The sequence below is a fragment of the Alligator mississippiensis genome, chromosome 16, assembly GCF_030867095.1.
Source record: "Alligator mississippiensis isolate rAllMis1 chromosome 16, rAllMis1, whole genome shotgun sequence".
In the NCBI taxonomy this organism is placed as follows: Eukaryota; Metazoa; Chordata; order Crocodylia; family Alligatoridae; genus Alligator; species Alligator mississippiensis.
This window is the reverse complement of record NC_081839.1, coordinates 1,952,263-1,974,951: the sequence shown is the minus strand read 5'-3', so window position 1 is coordinate 1,974,951 and position 22,689 is coordinate 1,952,263. Positions and strand designations below refer to the sequence as shown.

At 65.0% G+C, this 22,689-nt stretch overlaps 2 protein-coding genes across 8 annotated transcripts; both read left to right on the top strand.

Annotated features, from left to right (window-relative positions):
- The first annotated feature begins 1,882 nt into the window (after positions 1–1,882).
- On the top strand, positions 1,883–8,881 carry OCEL1 (occludin/ELL domain containing 1). 2 transcript variants are annotated; one of them, XM_019488912.2, is made up of 6 exons: positions 1,883–3,194; positions 4,368–5,514; positions 5,859–6,049; positions 6,621–6,792; positions 7,668–7,718; positions 8,339–8,881. In XM_019488912.2, the coding sequence occupies exons 2-6, from the start codon at positions 4,450–4,452 to the stop codon at positions 8,456–8,458; spliced, it is 1,599 nt and encodes a 532-aa protein (XP_019344457.2). In that variant the 5' UTR covers positions 1,883–3,194; positions 4,368–4,449; the 3' UTR covers positions 8,459–8,881. The 2 variants fall into 2 exon arrangements, with proteins under 2 accessions (XP_019344457.2, XP_006272196.4); XM_006272134.4 differs by having other exon boundaries at positions 1,883–3,198.
- Positions 8,882–9,296: 415 nt separating this feature from the next.
- Positions 9,297–20,894, top strand: LOC102562338 (occludin). Of its 6 annotated transcripts, none has more exons than XM_059719863.1 (8): positions 9,297–9,431; positions 12,459–13,218; positions 14,500–14,658; positions 16,815–16,972; positions 17,302–17,514; positions 17,720–17,891; positions 18,491–18,532; positions 20,016–20,894. In XM_059719863.1, the coding sequence occupies exons 2-8, from the start codon at positions 12,517–12,519 to the stop codon at positions 20,115–20,117; spliced, it is 1,548 nt and encodes a 515-aa protein (XP_059575846.1). In that variant the 5' UTR covers positions 9,297–9,431; positions 12,459–12,516; the 3' UTR covers positions 20,118–20,894. The 6 variants fall into 6 exon arrangements, with proteins under 6 accessions (XP_059575846.1, XP_059575851.1, XP_059575848.1 ...); XM_059719868.1 differs by having other exon boundaries at positions 9,300–9,431; positions 17,305–17,514; XM_059719865.1 differs by lacking the exon at positions 9,297–9,431 and adding an exon at positions 9,730–9,867.
- Positions 20,895–22,689: the final 1,795 nt, after the last annotated feature.

Sequence of the window (22,689 nt, the reverse complement as noted above, 5' to 3'; positions counted from 1 at the left end):
AGGGGCCCGCTGCAAGCTTTGGGGCTGGAGTCCGATTTGGGGGTGGGGGGGAGGGTCTGGTCCATCCCGGACTTGGAGCTCCCCCGTGGTCTGGGCAGGGGGCGCGCTGTGTGGCCGGGGCGGGGGTCCCGTTGGAGGGTGAAGGGAGCAGCCCAGGGCTGCTCCCTTGTATTTATGAATGGAGCCCACCCTGCTCTATCTGGAATAACCCATGATGTCGAAGGCCGGCGCAGCCAATCAGAGGCCTCGACGGGCTACCTGTTTTCCCAGGGCAGGACAGACCGTTCCATTGTGATTTCCTGGAGGGCGGGAGGGAGGGCTAGGGGGGCACGTTTGAAGTGCTTTTGTAAGCAGCTGCAAAGCTGTGCTAGGATTTCCACCCCTGGCCAGGGCGCGGGGGTGTAGGGGAGGGATGCCCAGGGCCAGCCTGGATGCTGCCAGGCCCCAGGGCTTACGCTGGTGCATCTGGGTACCGCTGGGCTGGTGCCAGTGTTGCCTGCAATGCGGGGATTTGGCCCCCGGGTCCTGCCTCGCTCCAGGGCTGGGCCGGACATCCTCTCCCTGGGCAGCTGGGTGCCAAGGGGCCAGGCCAGAACCGGGACTCGACAGCCTCCCCGGAGGAATGGCTTGGGGAGCACTCGAGAAAGGGAAACCTAATAAAGCGAGAGCTGAACACTGTGTCCGGTGTCTTGTTTCGGCGGTGCGGACGAGGACGAGGACGAGGTGGAGGAAGCCGGGGTGGGTTGCAAGCCCCGTCGGATCTGGGGCCTGCGGCTCGCTGGGCCCCTGCCTTGCTGTCCTGGGGCTGAGCAGGGCTTGGGCAGGAGGTGGACTGGGAAGGCGTGGGGAAGCCTTGGGGTAAAACCCTGCTTCTCCGTGCCCTGCGGACACCTGGCTTCTGCGCTGTCGGGGGTCCCCGTCCAGTGTACACCTGGCTCAGATTGGGGTAGACCCCCCCCCCCCCCCATCTGGGCCTTTGCACAGTCCACATAGCATCCCCCAGACCTGACGGCATCCCGCCAGCCTCTGCAACCCCCATTCATCCCTCCAAGCTGGGGCACACTTGTTTTGGGGGGTGGGGGAAGCCCCAGAGGAGGAGGGGCTGAGGCTGGGGTCCCAGAGGGCTGCAGGGGCTGCCCCCCTCCCTGCCCTTTGCCAGGACCCATGCAGCCCAGTGGCAGGGGCTCTTGGCTGCAGCTGGGGCAGCCCAGAGCTGTGGTGCCCATGAGGCATGACATGAACCATGGCTGCTGACAGGGATGGGGACCCCCACGGTCCCCGGCCTATTCATGCTGCGACCGCCCGTGCCCCCAAGCTCTCCTTCCCTTCCAGGATCCAGGCTCTGGGCACCTCCCTCATCCATCAGCCATACAGAAGGAGCCGGGGCTGGCTCGGGCAGGCGGCATGTCCATGCACGGGGTGCCAGGCCCCAAGGCAGAGCCCTGCTCCAGCCAGCTCCTAAAACACAGCGTGGATCAGGAGAGCCCAGGACTGGGCTAGCAGGAGTGGCATGGGCATGGGCATGGGCAGAGCTGGGGACCTGGGGCTAGGCCAGGCCCCAGGCAGCACTCCCCACCTCTTGCTGCAGCAACTGTGACCCTAAAAGAGCCAAATACCTGCTGTGCAGGTGCAGACCTCCCCTTTGGATGGGCATGTCTGACCACGGCCTGCCAGGCCCCACCACCCCCACGGCTTCCTTCGAACAGTGCTCAGAGTGAGGCTCCAGCAGCTGCACCCTCCCAGTCCCCCCAGTCACTGGGACCAGCCCCTCCGCTGGCCTACAGCAGGCAGGCCAGTCGCACAGCAGGTGTAGGAGATGCATTGGAGAGCATCACATTCACCTGCGGCTGGTCCTTATTAAGGCCAGGGAGGGCTGGCAGGGCTCAGGCTTTGCAGGGAGGTGAGCTCTAGAGCAGGCGGTGATGCGCAGAGCAGAGCAGAGCAGAGCAGAGCAGAGCAGAGCAGAGCAGAGCAGAGCAGAGCAGAGCAGAGCAGGCAGGCAGGCAGGCTGGCTGGCTGGCTGGCTGGCTTGGGGCAGGGAGCTGTAACCCCCCTGGGGAAAGGGACTGACTCTAGCTGGGCATTTCTGCCTGCGCAGCCCCAGCGCTGTGCTCGGGTGCAGCCTCGTGCCCCGCTGGGGCTGCAGGCAGAGCCTGGCTGCTTGGGGGAGGCTGGCTCCCGAGGCCCAGCCAGGCAGGGGTTCAGAGCTGGGCTGCAGCTCTCTCTCTCCTGCTTCTCCCTCCGTTCTGGTGGCTTCTGCTCCCTGGCGAGTGGCCAGCAGCGGAGTGTGAAGGAGACGGCCGGCCGGCGGGCTGCCAGGAGCGGGCAGGCTGCAGGGACAGATGGATGGATGTGAAGCGTGGGGGCGCAGCACCCTCTGCCGGCTGACCCCGCACCTGAGCCAGGTCCTGGGGTCTGGGCTTCTGCGGAGGCGCCTCTGCCCCTTGGGTCTGTCGGCCTGGGGCTGGTCCCTGCCCGGCCTGGGGCAGCCCTGGTGTTCCCTGCTCGGCTGGGGCAAGGGTATGTCCTGGGCCCTGGACACCAGCCTGACACAGCTCTGCTGCGCTGCCCCTCCGCAGTGCCCTTGCCAGACTATCGACCCTGGGTCTGACCTCCGTTGCCTAGATGAGCCTGAGATGGCTGGGTTGGACTGGATGTGACCTCCTGAGGTCCCTTCCCACCCTCAGCTTCTGTGATTACAAAGCCCTGATGATGCTAACGAAGGACCCTCGTTAGCCACTGCCCTGTCACGTGTTGGAGCTGTGCAGAGCCTGACCAGCAGGGGGTAGCAGCCGTCCACGCCCTGCCCGGCTCATGGCAGTGCCCAGCACCAGCCTACTATTGCTGCCGCCAGGAGCTGGCCACGCTCCTCCAGCAGGTCCCCTACATCAGGGTTGGGGAACAGTCCAGGAGCCAAGCCCTGCTGCTGCCCTGGCTGGGAGGACCGGGTTGCACACTCATATGCGCATGCACACACGCACGCACGCAGGCCTTATCCTGTTGACGCTCGGAGCCAGGCTCTGCTGGCTCTGCACACAGCGTTTCCTGGCAGCGGGGCCGTGGGCTGCACAGTTAATGTTTAACCAGAGGCAGATCCCGGCTGCGCTGGACGCGCGCGGTGCCCGACGTCGCCCGGACCGGCGCTGGGGATGAGGAGCAGCCACGAGACCCCCGTGCCACGCAGCCCCTAAGCCGTGGGTAAGACAGATCCAGGGTCCCTGCGGCACGGTCTCCCCACTCGGGCTAATGGCCCTGGGGCTTGGGGTGGCATTGGAGTCTGAGGGGGGCTGTGACAATGAGACTGCCCTGCAAAGCTCCCTCTGCCACACGCCAGCCCGAGCCCGCTGCAGGGGTCTGCTCCCTCGGGGCTTCTTGGGAGGAACGGCAGGAAGGTGTTCCCGACTCTGGTGCCAGCCTTCTGCGCAGGGTGCTGAGCGCTGCCTTTAGCAGGCTGGGTCCTCTCCCTTGAAATGTCTCGTGAACTGCCAAGAGCTGCATGCACATTGCGGACACCCAGCAACCCGTCCTTTGGACCCTGCCTGTTGCCTTGTGCTGCTTTCATTGTACAACGCCGAAGGCAGAAGTATGACTACAGATCTAGCATGGGGAGGCCCGGGCGGGACGTTGGCCCCGGCCCCTGGGGTGAAAGCCAGGGAGGCCTTTCTCCAAGCAGCTGCCTGGCTTGGAGGGCTGCTTGCCACCGTGGGGCTGGCCCAGCGTTGCTCCCTGCCTATGTGCCAGAGGCTCGGTCCCTCCGGAGGGCTGGGCGAAGCGCTGGGAGCCATCCCAAGTATCCCAGGAATTTGCTCACCTTTCAACAGCGGGAGCCGAAAAGCAGCATTGCTGCAGCGCAGCCCCGGGGTGCTGGTGGGGCCGGGGGCACAGACTGCACCCGTGCACGGAGGGGGAGAGTCCACCCTGGGCTCTTGCAGGGAAGGGGCGTGTGGGGCACGATGCTGCCCCAAGCAGCCGGGGAGCTCTGCCAGCGTCTGAGGTTTGGAAGCCATTCGCAGGGACTGACGGGCGGGAGGGAAGGCGCGACGGGGCCCAGGCCAAGCCCTGGCTCATGGCTCCTGTCACACTAGCAGCGAGAGGCCCAGGGCAGGATCGGAGCCCCTTGTGCTGGTGTTGCCCATGTGCACAGGGAGAGCAACCCTCGGCTCTGGGTCAACCCAGCCAAGGGGGAAACTGAGGCACACGGGGGCAGTGACATACCAGGATACCCCACACAGTCAGTGGCAGGGCTCAGACTGAGCCCAGAGCTCTAGCCACTTGGCAACACTGCCCAGCAGAGCACAGGCTTCAGGGGCTCCAGGCGAAGATGCCATTTGCAGTTGCACTGACTTCTTCCTCCTTCCTCCCTCCAGCTCCACTGGGCCCCGGCTGGGGCAGGAAGCAGGAGTAGGACCCCCAGCGCCCCCGTGGCTGGGTCGGAGCAGCCGAGGACACATGGCTAATGCCGCTTTCCCTGGAGCCACGGCCAACCGTGAGAAGAGAAGGCCAGTCCTGGCTTCGGGCAGCTTGCTGAGCTCCGCGGGGCTGACGTGGGTCTCGCCAGCCTCCATTGGGGTGTCTGGGGAGCCCTACCCCACCGGGAGCGACTCGCCCTGCTCCTCGGCACCCCCCCGGCCAGCCCAGCCTGCGGTGGGAGACGTTCCCCGTGGCTCAGGAAGACCCCCGTTGAAGCCTGTGCGGCGCTTCGTCCCGCGGTCCTGGAAGAGGTTTTTCCAGCAATGGAGGAGAGTGCCCGAGCCGTGTCCCCCGTTGACCCGTGCCCGGCCGCGCTCCCCACCCGTAAGTCCCCTGCTCATGCCTGCCTCTGACAGCAGCTCCCAGGAGCCCTCCTGGTCCAGCCCGAAGGCAGAGCCGGTGGGGGTGATGCCTCCCTCCGGCAGCCCCCCAGCCTGGTGCAGCGAGGAGGCCAAGCTGGAGGCCTATCGCCGCAAGTACGCCTACATGAAGTCCTGGCCGGGGCTGCTGCGGCTGCTGGCGGGGCTGCAGCTGCTGTGCGGGGGCATGGTCTTTGCGTGCATTTGTGCCTACATCCAGAAGGACTATGCCGGGGCCAGCCTAGTCGACAGCGGGCTCCTCGGGGCGGGCTACGGGGACGGCTACTACCAGCCGATGACGCCCTTCGTGCTGACGGCGGCCGGCCTGGCGTGGCTGGTCACGGTCACCCTGCTCAGCCTGGGCCTGACCCGGTACTACCGCTCCATCCTGCTGGACTCGCCTTGGTGGCCCCTGGCCGAGTTCGGCATCAACCTGGCCCTGTTCCTGCTCTACCTGGCAGCCGCCACCGTCTATGTCAACGACGTGACCCGCGGCGGCCTCTGCTACTCCCTCTTCTCCCGCGGCCCCCTCGTTGCTGCCCTATGCCGTGTGGCGGGGGGGCAGGTGGCCGCCCTCGCCCTCCTCTTCATCACGGCCCTGCTATACCTGGCCAGCGCCCTGGTCTGCCTCAAGATGTGGAGGCACGAGACGGCGCGTAGGCACCGGGAGCCTGCTGAGGCACCGGTGAGTCCCCATCAGGAGACCCCTCGCCCTCTCGTGCCTCCCTGCAAGGTCAGCTCTCCTAGCGTCCCGTCGACCCGGGGACGCGGGAGCTCCGCAGTGCCGAGACGTGGCTCTGTCGGAGCACAGCCGGGCTCTTGATGCGCCTGGAGATGGCTCATCTCTCCAGTCCTGGGGGGGCTTATTGTACAGGGGGTCCCTGCCCCTCTCCTCCCGGCCTTCGCTCTGTGCACAGCCCCCTCCGGCGCTGGCACGGGCAGCCCCACACCCCAGCTCAGCCCTTCCCCAGCATTGGTGTGGCATCGCACCCATAACACTGAGCCTCACGCCTCCCTCTTGTCTTGAAGCACAGCCCAGTCCTGCTGCCAGCAAGATCCAAGCGCATCGTCTTCCAGGATGAGGTGGTGCCCGGGAGCCAGCGGGCGAAGGTCACCAAGTGCATCAGCTTCTCCGAGAAGGGTGGCGAGCCGGCCACCATGAGCTGCTCCATCCCCACGGGTCACACACCCAAGCCACACATCCTCCCAGACTATGTGGTGTAAGTAGTGGCCTCTTGCCCCAGGAGCAGGCAACGGCTAATCTGCCCTGGGTGCTGGTGCTGGAGAGAGGTCGCACTGTGCCCATCTCTGCCAGGGCCTGCGCAGCAGTTGTATGGCTCGACCGCTGCCAGCTCCAGGGCAGCACTGTGGTCCTGGCACCACGTTGGTGCAGTCCTCCACTGGTTAATTAGTCTCATTTCTCATTAGGGCTGATTCTCCCAGGTGCATTGCTCCTATGTAGAGCTCTGGCCTCGGCTGGGGGCACTTGGGTGGCATGGATAGCAGGGTAACAGCAAGGAAGGCGTCTCAGCTGGGGGCTCATCGGCCTTTCCTGTTGAAGGGGTGTGGGGCAGGGGCTGCCTCTACCATAGGTCTCTGCAGTGCCCCGCTCAAGGGGCTTTGTCTCTCTGGGGGTCTCCAGATCTTCCCATAGCTGAGCCCCCACCAAGCTGCAGGCACCTCCCTTCCTGCCACACATCTCTGATTTATTCCCACCCCATCCCTGGCCCCATTAGCAGGCTCTAACCCCTGCTAGGATGAACCGAGTCTTCCCTCTTAACCCCTGGGCAGGAAGTACCCGGCGATCAGCAGCCCGGAGGAGAGGGAGAAGTACAAGGCTGTCTTCAACGACCAGTACGCAGAGTACCGGGAGCTGCACGGCGAGGTGCGCGCTGCGCTGCAGAAGTTTCAGGAGCTGGATGCCATGATGGGCCGGCTGCCGCGGCGCGCGCTCAGCAGACAGGTCGGTGCCTCCTGCTAGGTCCCGGGTGGGGGAAGCCCCCGCAAGGGCTCTGGTCTGATCTGGTGGGTCAGCGCAGCGGGCTGGCCCCTCGCCCGCAGACCTGGTGCTGGGGGCCTGGGCAGGAGCCCTAGACTGGAGTGGAAGCGGCCAAGGCTCATGCAGCTGTCGAGAGATGATGGATGGAGTTGCCGGCGCTCGGGAAGTTTGGCTTGGACCGGGGCTGCTGGGCTCTGCGCCTGCCACAGCTGCCTGGTGGAAGCTGGTGCAAGTCAAACCCTCATGACCCTCCAGGGTGTTAGCAGCCTTGGAGGCTCGAAATGCGCTCGGGGAGGAAACCCAGGCTTGTGGGAGCAATGGGAACTACTTGAGGCTGGTGACAAAGCCAGGCTAGTGATCTGGGTCACTAATGCACACCCAGCTTGTGTGTGTGTGTGCCCGCTCTCCTGCACTCCAGCTTTCATGCACGTGTGTGTGTCTGTGCGCACCCACTAACCTGACTTGGTCTGCAGTGTGTTCCCTGACAGCACTTTTGGGACAAGTCTATGGAGAATTTACCCCTTCCCTTCACTACTTTGATACCCCCGTGGTATTGACCCCCTCCAAGGCTGCTAGCTACCTTCACAAGAACAGCTGCTGCCTAACAGGAAGCGCTTTAGTTTTCTGGCATCCAAGATCTGAGCTGGCAGCTACTAGAGAACTAAGCAGCCTTCCTGCCTGCATTGTGATGTCTCAGCTGGAGGCAGGTTCCTCCCGTCTCCAGGCCCCAGACCCTCTGCTCTCTCCTCCACCAAAGAGCAGGCCTAGCGAGGCATGGCCAATGTGGCCGGGCAGCGGGGCACTGCTCTGCTGCTCACGTGCTGCTTTGTGCTTTGCAGGAACAGAGCCGGGTCTCCAATGTCTGGAAGGAGTACAAGAAGAAGAGAAATGTGAGTAGGGGCCTGGATTTTCCCCCAGTCCCAGCTGCAACCTCCAGCAAAGGGGTGGGAAGGGTTAGAGCTGAGCTGGGAGGGCGCGTGCTGCACCAGGTCTCAGGACCCTTCTACACTCAACGTTGAATCTGGATTGAGGAACCCAGGAGCTCTCCTTGAATAAATCCTAGTGCGGATGCTCTCCTGAGCTAGGAGAGCCTTGTTCTGCATTCGGAGGATCCCCTTTGGAAGCGGGGTTGGCTGAAGCTCGGCTGGTTGTGGCTCTTGACCAAACCTGGGCCAGGCTCTTTGCAGCAGAGGGGCCTGTTGCGGTGGGCACAGCCCAGGGCTCCTTGTGGTAGCTAAAACGAGAGGTCCCTTTCGTGGCAGCTGGGCATGGACAGCCCCTGTGCTTCACAGCAGCCTGGCATTGCAGCCTTGTGGGAACAACTCTGGCTTTCCCACCCCAGGGCTTGGGGCAGTGTCCTGGACCAGTGCTCCCACTCTCTTCTGCGGGGAGCATGAGCTGTTTAGGGCCCAGGCCTGGACAAATGGGGCTCAGCTCTCCCCAGCTGGGGTGGGCCGAATCCCAGCTTCCCCTGAGCCCTCACTGAGGCCTGCCCCTTCCGGCCCTGCAGGATCCTGCCTTCCTGGAGAAGAAGGAGCGCTGCGACTACCTGAAGAAGAAGCTCACCCACCTCAAGGCACAGATCCAGGACTATGACTGCACGGCGAAAGAGGGCTCTGTGTACTTCTGAGCTGGCGCTGGGGCGGTGGCACGGAGCAGCCCTGCCCTGGCCCTGGGACTGCCTGCTCCAGCTGCCAGGCTGGCCTGGTGCGCACTGAGTGCTCAAGCGGAGAGAGGACAAGGGGATGGGACCCGTGGCTTCATGGATCCCACGCACACTGCCGGCTTGTGCAGGCAGGTCCTGTCTCTGCCCTCTTGGCCAGCTGGGCTGGGCCCACCAGCAGGGATGCCCCACGCTCCCCAGCGGGCACCAAAGTGGGTGCTGCAGCAGTCTCGGAGGGAGTCACCTGAACGCACCGTGCTGCCTGCCTGCCTGCCTGGCTGCGCGCCCCTTGGAGCCAGGCTGGATGAGCACCCCGTGCCCCCAGCTGCGCTCTGGAGCAGTGTGCTGTTGCACTGTGCAATAAAAGCTGACCGCAGCTGTGTGCCACAAGCAGGTGTTTAGTGGGTGGCAAAGCGGTGCCTCGGGCAGGGCCTCGGCCGGCAGCGAAGAAGGGCTACTCCCACCCTCCCCTGCCTTTGGCTCCCAGGCCAGGGTAGAAAGCGGCGCGGGGCCGGAGCCCTCCCTTCCGGGGCAGAAGTCGCTCCCCCGTGCCTGGCTCCTTCCCCGCCCTGCTGCAACCTGGGAGTTTCAGCCAGAAAATGCCTCTGAGAAAGAAAAGCAAAGCACCTTGTGCCGCCCAGGGCTGCGGCCGGGGGGAGGGCCGTGCCGGGCGGGCGGGCGGACGGGGGGGCCGGTGCCCTTGCGAGGCACTAATCCCCGGCTGCCATTTTCGGAGCGACGCGGGCCGGGAGCAGCCAGGTGGGTCCCGACGGGCGGCCGCAGCGGAGCCCCCGCGCGCGGAGGAGCGGCCCCGCGGGGCCGGGAGCGCTCGTGGGGGCGGCGCTGCCCGCCCGGCTCCGCCCGCCCGCCCGCCCGCCGGGGTGGAGCCGCAGGTGAGCCGGGCCGCGCCGCAGTCGCCCGCGCCCGCCGCGCCGTCCAGGTGAGCCGGGCCGCGCCGCGCCGTCCAGGGGAGCCCCTCCGCGGGGGCAGGGAAGGGGCGCGCCCTGCACCGGCCTCGGCCCCAGGGGCTTGGAGCCGCCCGCGTGGGGCAGGAGGGTGGGCACGTCGAGGGCACCCGGCTCCACCAGCCCCAGCCCCAGCCTCCCGGCCACGGCTTTGTCTCGCTGCGGTGAAAGCCCTAAGAGGCCGCGGAGCCCCCGCCCCGGTCGCGAGGGAGGGTTCCCCCGTGCCCGCCCCCAGCGCCCTTGCGGCAGGTCGGCCGAGGAAGGAGGCGGCTGGCGCGGGGCCGGCGCTCGGCGCTGCGGGCTCCGGGGCAAAGTCCAGCGAGCTGCAGCGCCTGCCGGAGACCGGCGCGGGGCCGCTCCGCATCCGACACGCCAGCGCGCGGCTCTCCTGCCCGACGGCCCGGCCTGGGGGTAACTGGCTGCAGTCCGGCAGTGGCCGGGGGTCGCCCCCCGCTCCCCAGGGGGACGCTTGCGGAGGGGTGTGAGCGCAGAAGTGTGCGGACAAGGACAAGGACATGGGGGCGGAGGTGGCTGCACCGGCCCCGCAGCGGGCACTGGCCCAGTGGCTGGGAGAGCCCCCCGGGAAGCCCGTGCTCCTGGCTGACGGGTCACCCCTGTTCCATGTCCCTCGGGGACATCTCGGGGGTGAACTACCTACGTCAGCTGCTGGTGCCCCCAGTATGCCTTGCTGAGCCAGCTTTGGCACTGTGGGGTCTACTTGGGGCTCCCTGGTGCTGCCGTCCCCCGAGCCACCCTCTCTTCTCTCCCGCGTCCAGCTGGTGGATGGGGTTTGGACTTGCTGCCGTAGGGCAGGGTGGTGGGCTCTGGTTGTGGCTCTGGCACGGGCACAGGGGATGCTGCTCTGGCAGTCAGGACTCCCGGGTTCCTGGCTGTACACCCTTCATCTCTGCCCTCAGTCGACCCAGACTGTGGAGCAGGGCAGTCTGCCTCCGTGTGTCTCTGCAGCCCCTGGCACCACGGCTGGGGCTGGAAAAGCAGGATTCTGCGTTGCCCAGAAAGAAAAGAAAAAAGGTTGAAGGTTTTGCACTTTGGTTTTGAAACCAGATGGGCAACCTGCAGGAGGCTTTTGTTTCCAGACCCCTAGCAAGGGGGCATCTGCCCCAGAACGGCCCCTGTGCCAGGGTGCGGGGCCCTCGCCGGGGCTAGGGCAGGCATAGTTCGAGTTCCCACTTGGGCAGATTGGGGGCAAGGGCTCAAATGTGGGTTTCTGTCGTGTCCAGATGTGCCCGGCAGGCACCAAGCCACTTCCGGTCTCGGCTGGGCCTCTGTGCCCAGAAATCCCCGCTCCTTCCTCTCCCGAGCCCAGGAGCCCTTCCCTAGAGAAGCTGAACCCAAACCAGGGTGTTGTGCTGGGAAGAGCCTTGTTTTTGCTGAATCCAAGGGTTGCATGGAAACCTCCCCAAAGCCTCGTGCAGGGAGGGAGGTAAACAGGGAACCGGCTGGGGGAAGTCGAGGGCTTGGAGATGGGTGCGACCTGCTTGTGTTTTTCTGTCCTGGCGAGGGAGGGAATGGGCAGGCAGCCAGGCTGGGACGGGAAGGCGAGGAGGAGGAGGGAGGGAGCCTTGCAGCCACCAAGGTGGGAGCCGGGGCAGGAGTGTGGGGCAGTCTCTTCCCGCAGGCCCAAGCCCCGTTCCTGCTCCAGCGGCTGCAGCGACAGGGGACCCCGGCACCGTGGAAGTGGGTGAGGGGCTCCGCGGGGTCAGGGCTGGGATTAGGGGTGGGTGCCAGGAGCCTCTCGCGGGCCCAGCTGATGCAGCACCGAGGGTCCCCGGCAGTGCCCAGTGAGGGTGGGTCCATTTTTTGGACCCCTACCCCTAGCAGTGGGCAGAGGGAGCAGACGTGAGCAGGTACCCCTGCCTGTTGGCATGCTCACAGAGCCGGGGCCAGCAACAATGCTCCAGGACTCGGCCCTTTCATCTTTTTATTCCTTCCTCCTCCTCTGATTTTCAGCAATTTAGCGATTTTTTTCTTTTGATTTTTTTTTTTTTTTTTTTTTTTGCAAGCTCTCTTCCTTGCTTGCTGCTTTTCTTCTAACTTCAGAAGTGGTTCGGGCGCTCGAGGGGGCGGTTTGGGCACCGCGCCTTGTAGCTGAGTGCAGGCCTGTTGTGTAGTGTCAGGACTAGGTCAGGCGAGGACGTGTCCGGGGTGGTTTGGACGGGGACGGTCCGGCCTCAGACAAGAGGTCGGGGTGGATGTGCCCACCCCCGTTTGTCTTTGATGCTGCGTACATGAAAACTTCCACTGGGGGTTCAACCGTAAAACAAGACAGACCCCTCCTGGCCAGATGTACTGGCTTATCTGCCCCAGCGTGAGATTTTTAATTGGAATAAAACAGTCGGGGTCTTCCCGTCAGCAGGATTTGAAACCACCTGATGCGGCTGCAGCAAGGACGCGTGGGGGGCGCAGGCGCGCTTTGAGGCTGTCTTGATTCCTCCTCCTTATCTGTTGCTCAGGTTTGTTCTCGGGGCAGGTTGATGCTGCTGGGGGTGGCATGGGGACCCGGCCCCCCGGGCTTCTGGGTCTGGTTTGGCCCTGCCCTGCTCTGTGCCTCAGTTTCCCCATTGGCAGATTGCAGGGAGAGTGATCTCTCTCCGGGGAGCACCGGGTGAGAGCGAGCGAAGGATTCTCGATGGCGCCGATGGGGCGCGGTGTGAGGACAGAGTCCCTCCAGCAGGCACGCACCTTGACCTGGGCAGCTCAGGCGGGCACGGCACCTTACGGTGTCCTTAACCAACACAGGAAACCACCTCCGTGTTCCTGCGTGCGCTGAGCTTGCGCAAGGCGAAAGTGCCTCCCATGCCGGGGCCCCTGCGGCAGCGCCTGTCAATACCGCTGTGATTGTTTCCCGGTTCTCCGGGGACGGCTGCCTCGTGGCTCCTCTCTCTGGCTGGGACCTTCCAGGGTGACGTGCCCCGGACCTCCCTGGAGATCAGGGGCAGGGTGAGACGCCTGCCTCACCGCCTGTTTGTGATTCCACCTAGGCTCGGCATCGCCCGCATCCCTGGTCCCCGGCGCTGAGTGCCTGCCGCGTGCTACGCCATGTACAGCAAGAAGTCCTACGACGGCGCGCCCATCGCCTACGGCCCCCCGGGCGACGAGTACGGCTACGATGCCCAGTCGCCACCCCCCGGCTCCTACTACATTGAGGACGTGCCCCAGCACTTCTACAAGTGGAGCTCGCCGCCCGGCGTGGTGCGGGTGCTGGAGGCAATGGCCATCCTGCTCTGCGTCGCCATCTTCGCCTGCGTGGCCTCCACCCTGGCCTGGGAGTACGGCCTGGGCTACAGCGGCTTGTATGGCAGTGGGATGGGCAGCTACTACGGCGGGACGGGCTACTACGGTGGGGCGATGGGCTACGGCGGGGGCTACGGCGGGGGCTACGGCGGCTACGGGGGCTACTACGGCGGGGTGACGAACCCGCGGGCAGCCAACGGGTTCATGATGGCCATGTCGGTGCTGTGCTTCCTGGCGCTGCTGGGGCTCTTCGTGGCCAGCCTCACCAAGGGCAGCGGGTCGCGGTCCCGCAAGTTCTACCTGGTGGTGATCGTGCTCTGCGCCATCCTGGCCTTCCTCATGCTCATCGCCTCCATCGTCTACATCATGGGCGTCAACCCGCAGGCCCAGATGTCGGGCAGCTACTCCTACAACCCCATGCTGACCATGTGCAACCAGATGTATGCCACCGGCGGTGCCTACCTCAACCAGTACATGTACCACTACTGCACCGTGGACCCCCAGGAGGTGAGCCCGGGTCCCTCCTTCCTTCCTCGTCTTCGTTTGATCCTTTCGTGGTGGCCTGGAATAAGGAGAGGGAGCATTGGCCGAGGGGCCCTCTTTCTCCTTCAGTTGTGACCCCAAACCGGGGGGTTTTCCCCACTGCTCTGTCCCCTTCTTTCTCTTTCCAACTTCCACCTGGATGGAAACAAAGCGGGATTTGTAGGAAAATGTAGCATCCCCCCCATTATTTATTTAGCTTGAGATTGTTGACCGCTGGGGTTGTGATTTCCCTGTTTCTCTCTCTCTGTCTGGGTCACTGATTTCCCTTTATCCCTTCCTGGTGCATCCATCTATGTCATCCCCTGTATTTGCATCTGCCGGGAGCCGGTTTCGGAGCCGGGGAGGGAGGAGCGGGACAGGCGGCGGGATAAAAAAAACAAGCCAGGGTTTCTGGAGCCAGTTTCGGTCGGTGGTGGGGAGGGAGAGAAACAATCGGAGCAGGTGGGTGGGGCGGCTGGCACCGCCCCGCGCCCAGCAGGACCGACTGGCCCCGCCACATTCCTGAGCCAGGAGGAGCTGGGTCCTTTGCTGCTGCCCAGGCAGGGCCAGGGCCGGGGGGACCCATGCGGGGGCTTCCCCAGAGCCCCTTGCACTTACTCATCCTTGCTGGGAGCCCTGGGTAATCAATCACCCTTGCATGCACACGCATGCACACTCACACACATCGCACCAGGAACAAGCTGTGTGCTTTTCGGCTGCTCCCTGCCACGTCGTCTGAGGGTGGCCGGTGGGTTTAGTGCATCACCGGGACTCCCGGGTTCTTTTCCTGGCTCTGGAGGAGTTCGGGCGTGCACGCGCCTCTGTGCCTCAGTTTCCCCACACGTAGAATGAGCAACCCCCAGCTGCCTTGGGGGAATGTCACGCCTGTTTTGTGTCCTGGCCCAGGCCCTCGGCCCATATGCCTCAAAGCTGGGTTTGTTGCTGACCTCTGAGAGGGAAGAGGTACGAGTGGGTGTTTCCCAGGGGTCTGGGCAGCCCCCCCCCCGGCTGTTCATTGAGTCGTGTTTGAAGTCATGGTCGTTTGGCCCCTCTGTATGGACTGGAGCAAGTTCTCCGGGTGTATTAGGTGTGTGTGCCTGGTCCTTTGAGCAGAGGACAACAACCTCCTGCTGCTAGCGTGTCATGGAGCTCCTCCTTTAGCTCCCTGGGAGCGGCCTGTGGTGCAACACAGCAGGTCCTGGGTTTGGTGGTGGGGGTCGGGGCAGATCCCCCAGCTAATGGAGGGGGTCCCCTGCTCTCTTCCAGGCTATCGCTATCGTCTGCGGGTTCCTCATCGTCATTATCCTCTGCGTCGTCTGCTTCTTCGCTCACAAGACCCGCAGCAAGATCTGGCAGTATGGGAAGCCGAACATCTACTGGGACAAGCCGCTGGCCATGCAGGAGGGCCCCAACGTGGAGGAGTGGGTGAGTCCCGGCCAGCAGAGAAGCAGTTAAAAGCATGGGCATGCAGGCCGTCATCAGTAGGCTCCAGAGTCAACACCTCCTCGCAGCTTCGGGGGCTTTCAGGTTGGCTGAGGGATCTGGTGCCTGTTGTAGGGTGACCTGGGCCGGCCAGAGCATGCACACGCAAGCTGTTTGCTGCCAGGTTCGGAGGGGAAGGGGGCTAACACTAAATCCTGCAGTGGTCGTCTGCGTGCCCGCTCCTGACCCGCTGCAGGCGGGAGCCAAGCTGGGCTGTGGAGGAAGGCTGTCGAGGGCAGGGCCGGGCCAATCTACCTGGTCGGATCCGGTCGGCCTGGCACTTGGCTCTCTGCTCTGCTCTTGGCCTGCCCCATGCGCAGGTGTTTGCCTTGCACACGGGCCGGTTTCGGTCTGGTCAATGATTAACCCGCAGCGCTTTCCCTGCCCAGCTGGGCTGGCAGCGTCACACGGCCGGGGCCAGCCGTGGCACAGGTGATGCCGGGCTGGGGGGTTGCAGGCAGCTGAAAGGGGCCGCGCCGTGAAGCCATTTCCCCCCAGTATGAGGCCTCATTGCCAAGGTCCTGTGACCTTCCCCGTGGGACCCTGCTCCCAGCATCCACATCGCTGGCTCGGAGGAGTCTGGAGCAGCCCCGAGCCGACCGTGGTGCAAACGGGGCTGGGGCGGCTCTGGGGAAGGGCATGGTCCCCTTCCAGCCCCGGGCTCTGTCTTTAGCACCCGGGAGATGAACGTGCAGCCAGCACGTCCTGTCCCCTGGTTATCGCCCGGGCTGTGATAAATGGGCGACCTTCGACAGGGCGTCAACGCTGGCGCGTGGGCACAGCAAGTGCGGCTCAAGGGCGGCCTGTCCTCCAGGAGCCGCGGGACCAGCTGGAGCTGGGGTCAGGAGTCTGGCTCCAGGTCATGCAGCTGGGCAGGGAGAAGCGAGCGCTGGTCCCAGGCCCCAGCACCCTCCTCCCCCGCTCTCCGAGGACATGGAAGGAGCGCTGCTCCCGTTCCCAGCACAGGGCTGCTCTTGGCAGGCCACAAAGGGCCAGCAAGGAAGGAAGGAAGCAGTGGGGGGACATCCGAGCCTTTAAGATATCTGCCTCCCTCCCCGACCCATGCCTTGGCCTCCTTGGGGCGAGACGTGACCGTGGCCAGGCCCAGCCCCATGCACATCCCATTGCAGCCCCCAGCGCCTTTCCGGCGGGGCTAGGAAATGCCTTTGGTGGGAGGTGGGACCGGCCGCTGCAGGGTGCTTGTGCAGGAGGACGAGGACGTGTCCCTGGAGCTGGGCTGGGCTGGACCTGCCTTCGGCGGAGGAATCTCCCCGTCCCTGCCCTGTCCCCGGGAGTGCCCCTTCCCCAGCCCCCTTCTGCCTCCCAGGCAGGGCCATTAGCAGAGGCATCCTTCATCCGTCCCCCCTTCACGCCTGGCGCAGCAGAGAAGTGGGGCTGGGGTGCAGTCAGAGCCATGGACCCCCAGGCTCCGGGCTGGGGTCTCTTACTTCCCCCAGAGCAGCCACGGGCCCCTCTCCTCCTGTCTCGCAACAGCGAGGTCCCAAAGTGGCAAAGGGTGGCTGAGAGACTGGGCTGGGGGGAGCTCGGCTGGAGCTGGGCAGACCACATGGCTGCCCCGTGCCTCAGTTTCCCCATCCAGGGATCAACCCGGCTGCCCAGTGCGTGGCATGCGTGGGAGCCCAGAGCAGGTCCACACTGCAGCTGTGCCCGGAGGAGCAGTGCCAGCTCCCCCCCCCCCCCCCCCACCCTCTTTGCAGGGTGGGGCAGTTTCGGTGGCAGGGGCTGTTTGCCCAGGGGGTGTGTGAGCTTATCACGCCTCCGCCCAGCCTGATAAGAAGGCTCTCGGTGGGGAAATGCCTTTGTGCGCCCGGCTCCTGCGGGCACGGGGCACGTACCAGGTGCACGGCCCCTCTTCTCCCACTGCTGTGTGCACAGCAGGGCTGGGTGGGCTAGCGACCCTTCACCCCCAGCCCTGGATTCCCCGCTACTACCACCCCTCTGAGCTGCCAGGCACCCCAGCTAGTCCATCCCCCCCAGCTCCCTCGGGCAGGGGCTGGCATTGCTTCCCCTGGTCCCCGAGGCTGCCCCAGGTCTCGGCCAGGCACGGACTGAGCCTCCCACCCCTCACCGCTTCCCAGGTGAAGAACGTCGCCAATGGCACCAGCACCCACGACGAGACGGCCACGCTGGCCTACTCCGAGAAGCCGACCAGCCCCGTGCACGCCGCACCCAGCGCCTACAGCTACCCGCCCCCGCCGAGCACCTACTATGTCCCCGAGAACTACCACACCGCCAGGTGGGCTGCCTGGCACAGGGGCCCGGGGCCGAATCCTTCCCCCACCTTGTCCCACGGGTAGATGTTGCGCCCTGATGCAGCTGGGATGCATCGCTCGGGGGCCCCGTCTTGGCAGATAACAGCGCCGGGGGCCGGAGAGTTGGGTTGGGGGTGCAGGGGCCACAGGCTGCAGGCAGCCAGCCTCTCCAGGCCCAGAGCTGGGCTTCCCGGTCTCGCTCCAGCCTTGCCATGCTGCCACCCACTAATATGGGGGGCTCGCACCTGGATCGGGACCCCCTGCTTGATGGGATGGGGTTGGAGGATCTAGCCTGACCCGTGGCTTCCCCCAGTAGCTCCCCTGCCCCCGTGAGCGAGGGCCAGCTGGCTACGACCTTTAGCACCAGCACGCTGGAGGAGAAGGGTCGGGAGAGCACCAGCCGGCCATCCGCCCGGCGGGGCCGGCGCCGCAGGCGCAACCCCGAGCTGGACGAGTCGCAGTACGAGACGGACTACACCACGGCCATGGAGTCCAGCGACGAGCGCGACAAGGATGAGTGGAGCAGGTGAGCGGGGCGGCCGGACGCCGTGCTGGCTCCGTCCTTCCCTCCCTGAGCCATGGGGATCCACTGGCCCGGGGGATAGTCTCGTCTGCCCAAAACTGGGGGCACCTTGGGCCTGACGATCCCGCAGCTGTGCCACGCTGGGGACCAAGCGCCGCGTGCTCGAGCTCCAGAGTCCGACGTGTGTTTGTCTCCCCTCCCTGGGCAGCGTGTACCCCCCGATCACCTCGGACGGTGCCCGGCAGGAGTACAAGCAGGAGTTCGACATGGACCTCAAGCACTACAAGCAGCTCTGCGCCGAGATGGACAACATCAACGATGAGCTGAACCAGCTGAGCAAGCAGCTGGACAGCCTCTCGGAGGACAGCCCCCAGTACCAGGTACCAGGCCCGACCGGGGTTTCCAGGAGGTCCTGGGGTGGATTAGCTACAGGGAATGCTTCGGGGCTGGGCCCACAGCACCTGCATGGACCAACCTTGGTCCTGCTCCTTGCATGGACCGACTGTGTACACACAGGGAAGGCGTTGCGCCCATTTTAGAGCTGCAACACTGAGGCCTGAAGAGAGGCCGTGCCATGCCTGGGGAAACTGGCAGCAGAGCCAGGAGCTGAACTGGGCTCCCAAACTGGTGCCTTCCCAGCCCCCTCCCCAAGCCACGAGCAGACCGTGCTGCCCCCGGGGGACTCGGGCCCGACCCGTGCCCGGGAAGAGAGCAGCTGCAGCGGGCACCCGCAGTGAGAGCCCCTCGTGGCTCGGGGTCTGTAGCAGACCCACACGGGGCTGATCCGAGGCCCAATCCTGCTCCCACGGACGCCGGAGGGGATTTGCCGGTGCCTGTGCCCCAGCCCGTGCTCACGTCCGCAGGCAGCGCTGTGCTGTGCCGTGCCAGGGCCCGTGGGCGTGGGAGCCGGGGTGGGTCCCTGCCTGTGGCAGCCCCGTGGCCCAGCGCATGACGTGTCCCTCCCGCGTGTCTCCCGCAGGGCGTTGCTGAGGAGTACAACCGGCTGAAGGACTTGAAGCGGGTGAGCTCCCCCGGTCTGCCAGCACCCCCAGTTCCCCTGTCTCTCTCTGCTCTGCCCTAGGGCTACAGATTAGCCACTCCGATCCCCTTCCTCCACCCGGTCTGCTGCTCTGCTTTCTGCTCCCTGCTCTGTTTGCTGCTGTGCTGCCTGTCCCCTTTCCTCTCTGCCACGTGCCCCACACAGAGGCTGCCCTTGTGCCCCCCCCACCACTGTAGCTGGTGCCGTTGGGTGCACGGCCATTCACCTTAATGAGCTCTAGGATGCGATCCCACAAGCAGCCATGGTGGAGCAGAGGGTGCTGGGGCTCTGCCCTGCACCAGCCCCTCAGCAGGACCTACCTACCTGCCTGCTTTTTACCCCAGGCGTCTGCCCCTCTTCCCCCAAGGGCTGTGGTGCAGCTTCCAGTTACCCAGGAGCAGCTGCGTGCATACGGGCCGTGGCATGGAGCAGCCCATGCACCGTGATGCCCCTTCGCCAATCACCCCCTGAACAGCAGTCTCCGTGTCCCCGCAGGGCATTGCCAGCACCCAGCGTGTCCCATAAACCAGCTCTAACGCCTGGGCTGAGAAGAACTGCTGCAAAGCCCCGGCCTCTCCTGTTCTGGCTTTGCAGCCTGGGGATGCAACCTCCACGGCACCCCTGGAGCCCTCCACATCTGCTGGTTGGGCCTTTCCAGGGTCTCTCCCCCCTGCAGCTTTAGGACAGAGCAAACCTTATGTCAGGGACCCCCAAGGGGCTGGGAGCCCCCTATTATTAGCAGCAAAGTGCCTTAGCCAGGGGCAATGAGGGTGGACATGGGGCAAGGATGAGGGCCCTGTACTGGCCCTGGCAGCAGCCCCCTTCACCCCCACACTCCCTGTGCATCCACATGACACGGTAACATACACACCCGTGACCCGGCGGTCAAGCCCGGCTCCGGTTACAGCTCCGTGCACCGGCCGCCGCGGTGTCCGGTTACACCGGGCAAGCGGCATGCTCCAGCTCACCGTCCTGCTGGCAGAGAGGCCTGCGTGGCTCTGCCCAGCGCCAGCCCTGCCCGTCTGCTGCCCGGGGCGCAGCTGCAGAGCCCTTTCTGCTCTGCTGCCCGCTCCCCACGGGGCATGGGAGCCAGGCCAGCTGAGCTCGGGGGCAGATACACACTTTCCCTGGAGCCGGTAGAGCCTGGCGGGTTGTGCCCGTAGCGCTGGCAGCCAGGGCTCAGAGCCTGTTTGCAACCTGGCTGGGTCGGAGCCGGGTCTGGGGGGGCTGCGCAGTGCAGACGGGCCAGTTTCCAGAGCCAAGCGCCCAGCGGGCCAAACCCATAGAGAACTGTTGACCGTGGTGGGTACTGAGGCCTGGGGTCCTGCAGCCACGAGTCTGCAGCTGGGGAGCGAGGAGCAGTAGGAGGCTCTTATCCCCCTCCATGGCTCGGCCCTTTGGGTACAAGCGCCCACTGCCCCCGTCGGCTCTGACCCCCTCCCCGCCCCTCTGGCTTCTCCTCCAGAGCCCCGACTACCAGACCAAGAAGCTGGAGACCAAGTCCCTGCGCAACAAGCTGTTCCACATCAAGCGGATGGTGAGCGACTACGACAAGCTGCGGGGGTAGCGCGGCAGGGCAGGGCGGGCAGCTGGACCCTGACGGGGGCGGGTAGCAGCTACCCGGTGCCAGGACCAGCCTCCGCATCCCGGAGATGCCAAAGACTCAGACCCGGTGCCGCCTGTGCCCCGTTGTACGTACGTTTTCGACAAGCAGAGCCTCTGCCTTCGTGCCACTTCCAAACCATGCCCAGCTGAGCAGGGCCGTGGCAAGACTCAAGACAGCTCTGTGGATGGCCATGGGCATGACCGTGACCCCCTGCAGTCCATAACGGCATCCCAGTGGGCACCGGTAATGCCCTGGAGCTGGCTGAGGGCACCACGCCCTGGAGTTGGCTCATGCCTTCACCTGTAAATGTGTACATACGTGTAAATGAGCCTGTTTTTACCATGATCCCGGGGGCTTTCCTGGCCGGGCACTGGCGACCAGTCCTCGCCCATGCAGGGGGCTGGGGTCAGCCCAGGCACGGGCGCTGCTCCCCTCGGACCCGCGATGGGAGCTCTGCTGTCGCTGCGTGGATCGCCCAGGAAAGGTCGATGAGCCGGGATCCCGCTCTGGAGCAAGGCAGCTACCAGGGGCTTCCCCCTATTGATTATTCCCCCCTTGAGAATTGCCCCCGTGTCCAGTATCATCCTGAGCCTGGAGGAGGGCAGGACCCCGTGTGCCAGCCCCTGCTCCATGCCTGCACCCCTATCCCTACCCAGCTGAGCCAGCACCCCGTTCCCCAGCTTCCCTCCGGTTGGTTTTTGTATTTTCTACTCTCACAAAAGAAACCTGCGGCTTTTCCTCCGTCTCCCAGTTCTTTCTGGACGTGGATCAGCACTGCCCGGGGCGGCCCATGGGCTCAAGGTGATGCCCACAGGTCCCAGCCAGGATCAGGGCCTCTCCCTGCCATTGCCCTGCAGCCGGGCTGCCCAGGGGAGCCAAACCATCTCCCTTCCGTGCATCAGAGCCCGGGCAGTGCCCTGCCATTCCTGCCCTGCTGGAGGCTGCAGCAAGGTGCTGGGCGGGGGCACCAAGCGAATGCATCTCCCACAAAGAGGGGCCACACGGTGCACCCCAGGTCACGGGCAGAGCCAGGGCTTGGTGCCCTTTCCTTGCCCCCCCACAGGCATCTCTAGGCCTGGGGGCAGCAGAGCTGAGCTGGGGGTCGATAATACAGCTGCAATGCCCCAGTCCTCTGCTCTGCCAAGCATGCAAGCGTGCCTGGCTCCCAGGCTGGGCAGCACGGGGGGTTTGCACACTGCTGCCCATGTGTCGCGGTGTAAGCATGCGGGGATGGGGCCTGGATTCTTCTTTTGAAATGAGCTGCACCAGCTGCTGGCTGGGCCCCTGTGCAGCTCCGTCCCTTCGATCACTGGGGAGCAGGGGGGTGTTGCCTTGGTGCAAAAAGCTTGGAGCTGGCAATGCCAGGGCACTTAGGGCTGGGAGAAGAGGAGCACCCCATGCACCCCAATCAGGCATTATTATTGCCCCTGACACTTCCCCATATAGGCAGCAGTTAGGCTAGGACCTAGACTCAAACCCAGCACCTTGGGATATCAAGGCAGAGCCTTGCCCCCAATGCCACCTCACCCTGGCAGCTTGCAGATACCCCTCGCCCCAGCCCCTGGGGCAGGTTTGCCCCCTCACTGAGCCCTTTCCCAGCATGCCTTGCAGGGGAAGGGGCTGACCCTATAAATTGGGCAGAGCTGGGCTGCTGGAGCCCTATAGCGACCCTGCGACCTGCTGCAGCCTGCATCCAGCTGGTGAGTACCTGCCGCAGGAGCAGAGTCCTCCACATCTGTCCTCGAGGCATGGGGGTGATCCCTCTGGGGGGAGGCAATGCCTGGAGGTGGGGGGACGCGGCAACTCTGTGTCCTCATGAGCGTCGCAGTGCCGGCTGCGTCGTGAAGCACCAGGGCTGGGAGTCCTGGGATGAGCCGGGCAGGGAAGGGGCCTCCAGACAAGCATTGCAGCAGTGTCTCAGAAAGCAAATGGGACGGGGAGGGAGGTCTCTCCCTGCCTGGTCGGCTTTGTCTCGTGGGCTTGTTTAATTGGGGGTGCTGGACCGTGCAGGGGCAGGGGTCAGTCCTTGTGGCCTGAGCTGCTGCTGCAGCCACCAGCCCAACCAAGGTCCTTGCATGAGATGGGGGCTCAGCACCCCGCGGCTCGCGCCCCGTGAGCAGGCGGCCCCGCAGCTGGGGTGGCACGGCACGGCATGGCGCAGGGGTCCACGTTTTGGGGCTCAGACCAGCGAGGAGACGCAAGGAGCCGTTCCAGGAGCTGCAGCAAGCCACCCCAGGCCGCGCCTGGGAAACAGCCTTTCCCCTAATCCTCCTGAAGGAACTGGAGCGTGAACAGGGCAGGCGTCCTAATCTGTGTGCAACCCCCCGCCAGCCCTGGGTTCATACCACGGGCCAGGCGCCGCGGGGTCTCGTGCTCGGCCCTGGCGCCAACTCAGGGAAAGCAGAACGAGCCATGTCCTGGTAGCAAATGCCCCTGCTGCCCCAGCCTCCCTGCCTTAGAAACCCTGGCTCGGGGGCTGTGTGGGGTGGGGGGCAGTCCCTGGCTGCCTGTCCCCCTTTCTAGAGCAGGCAGC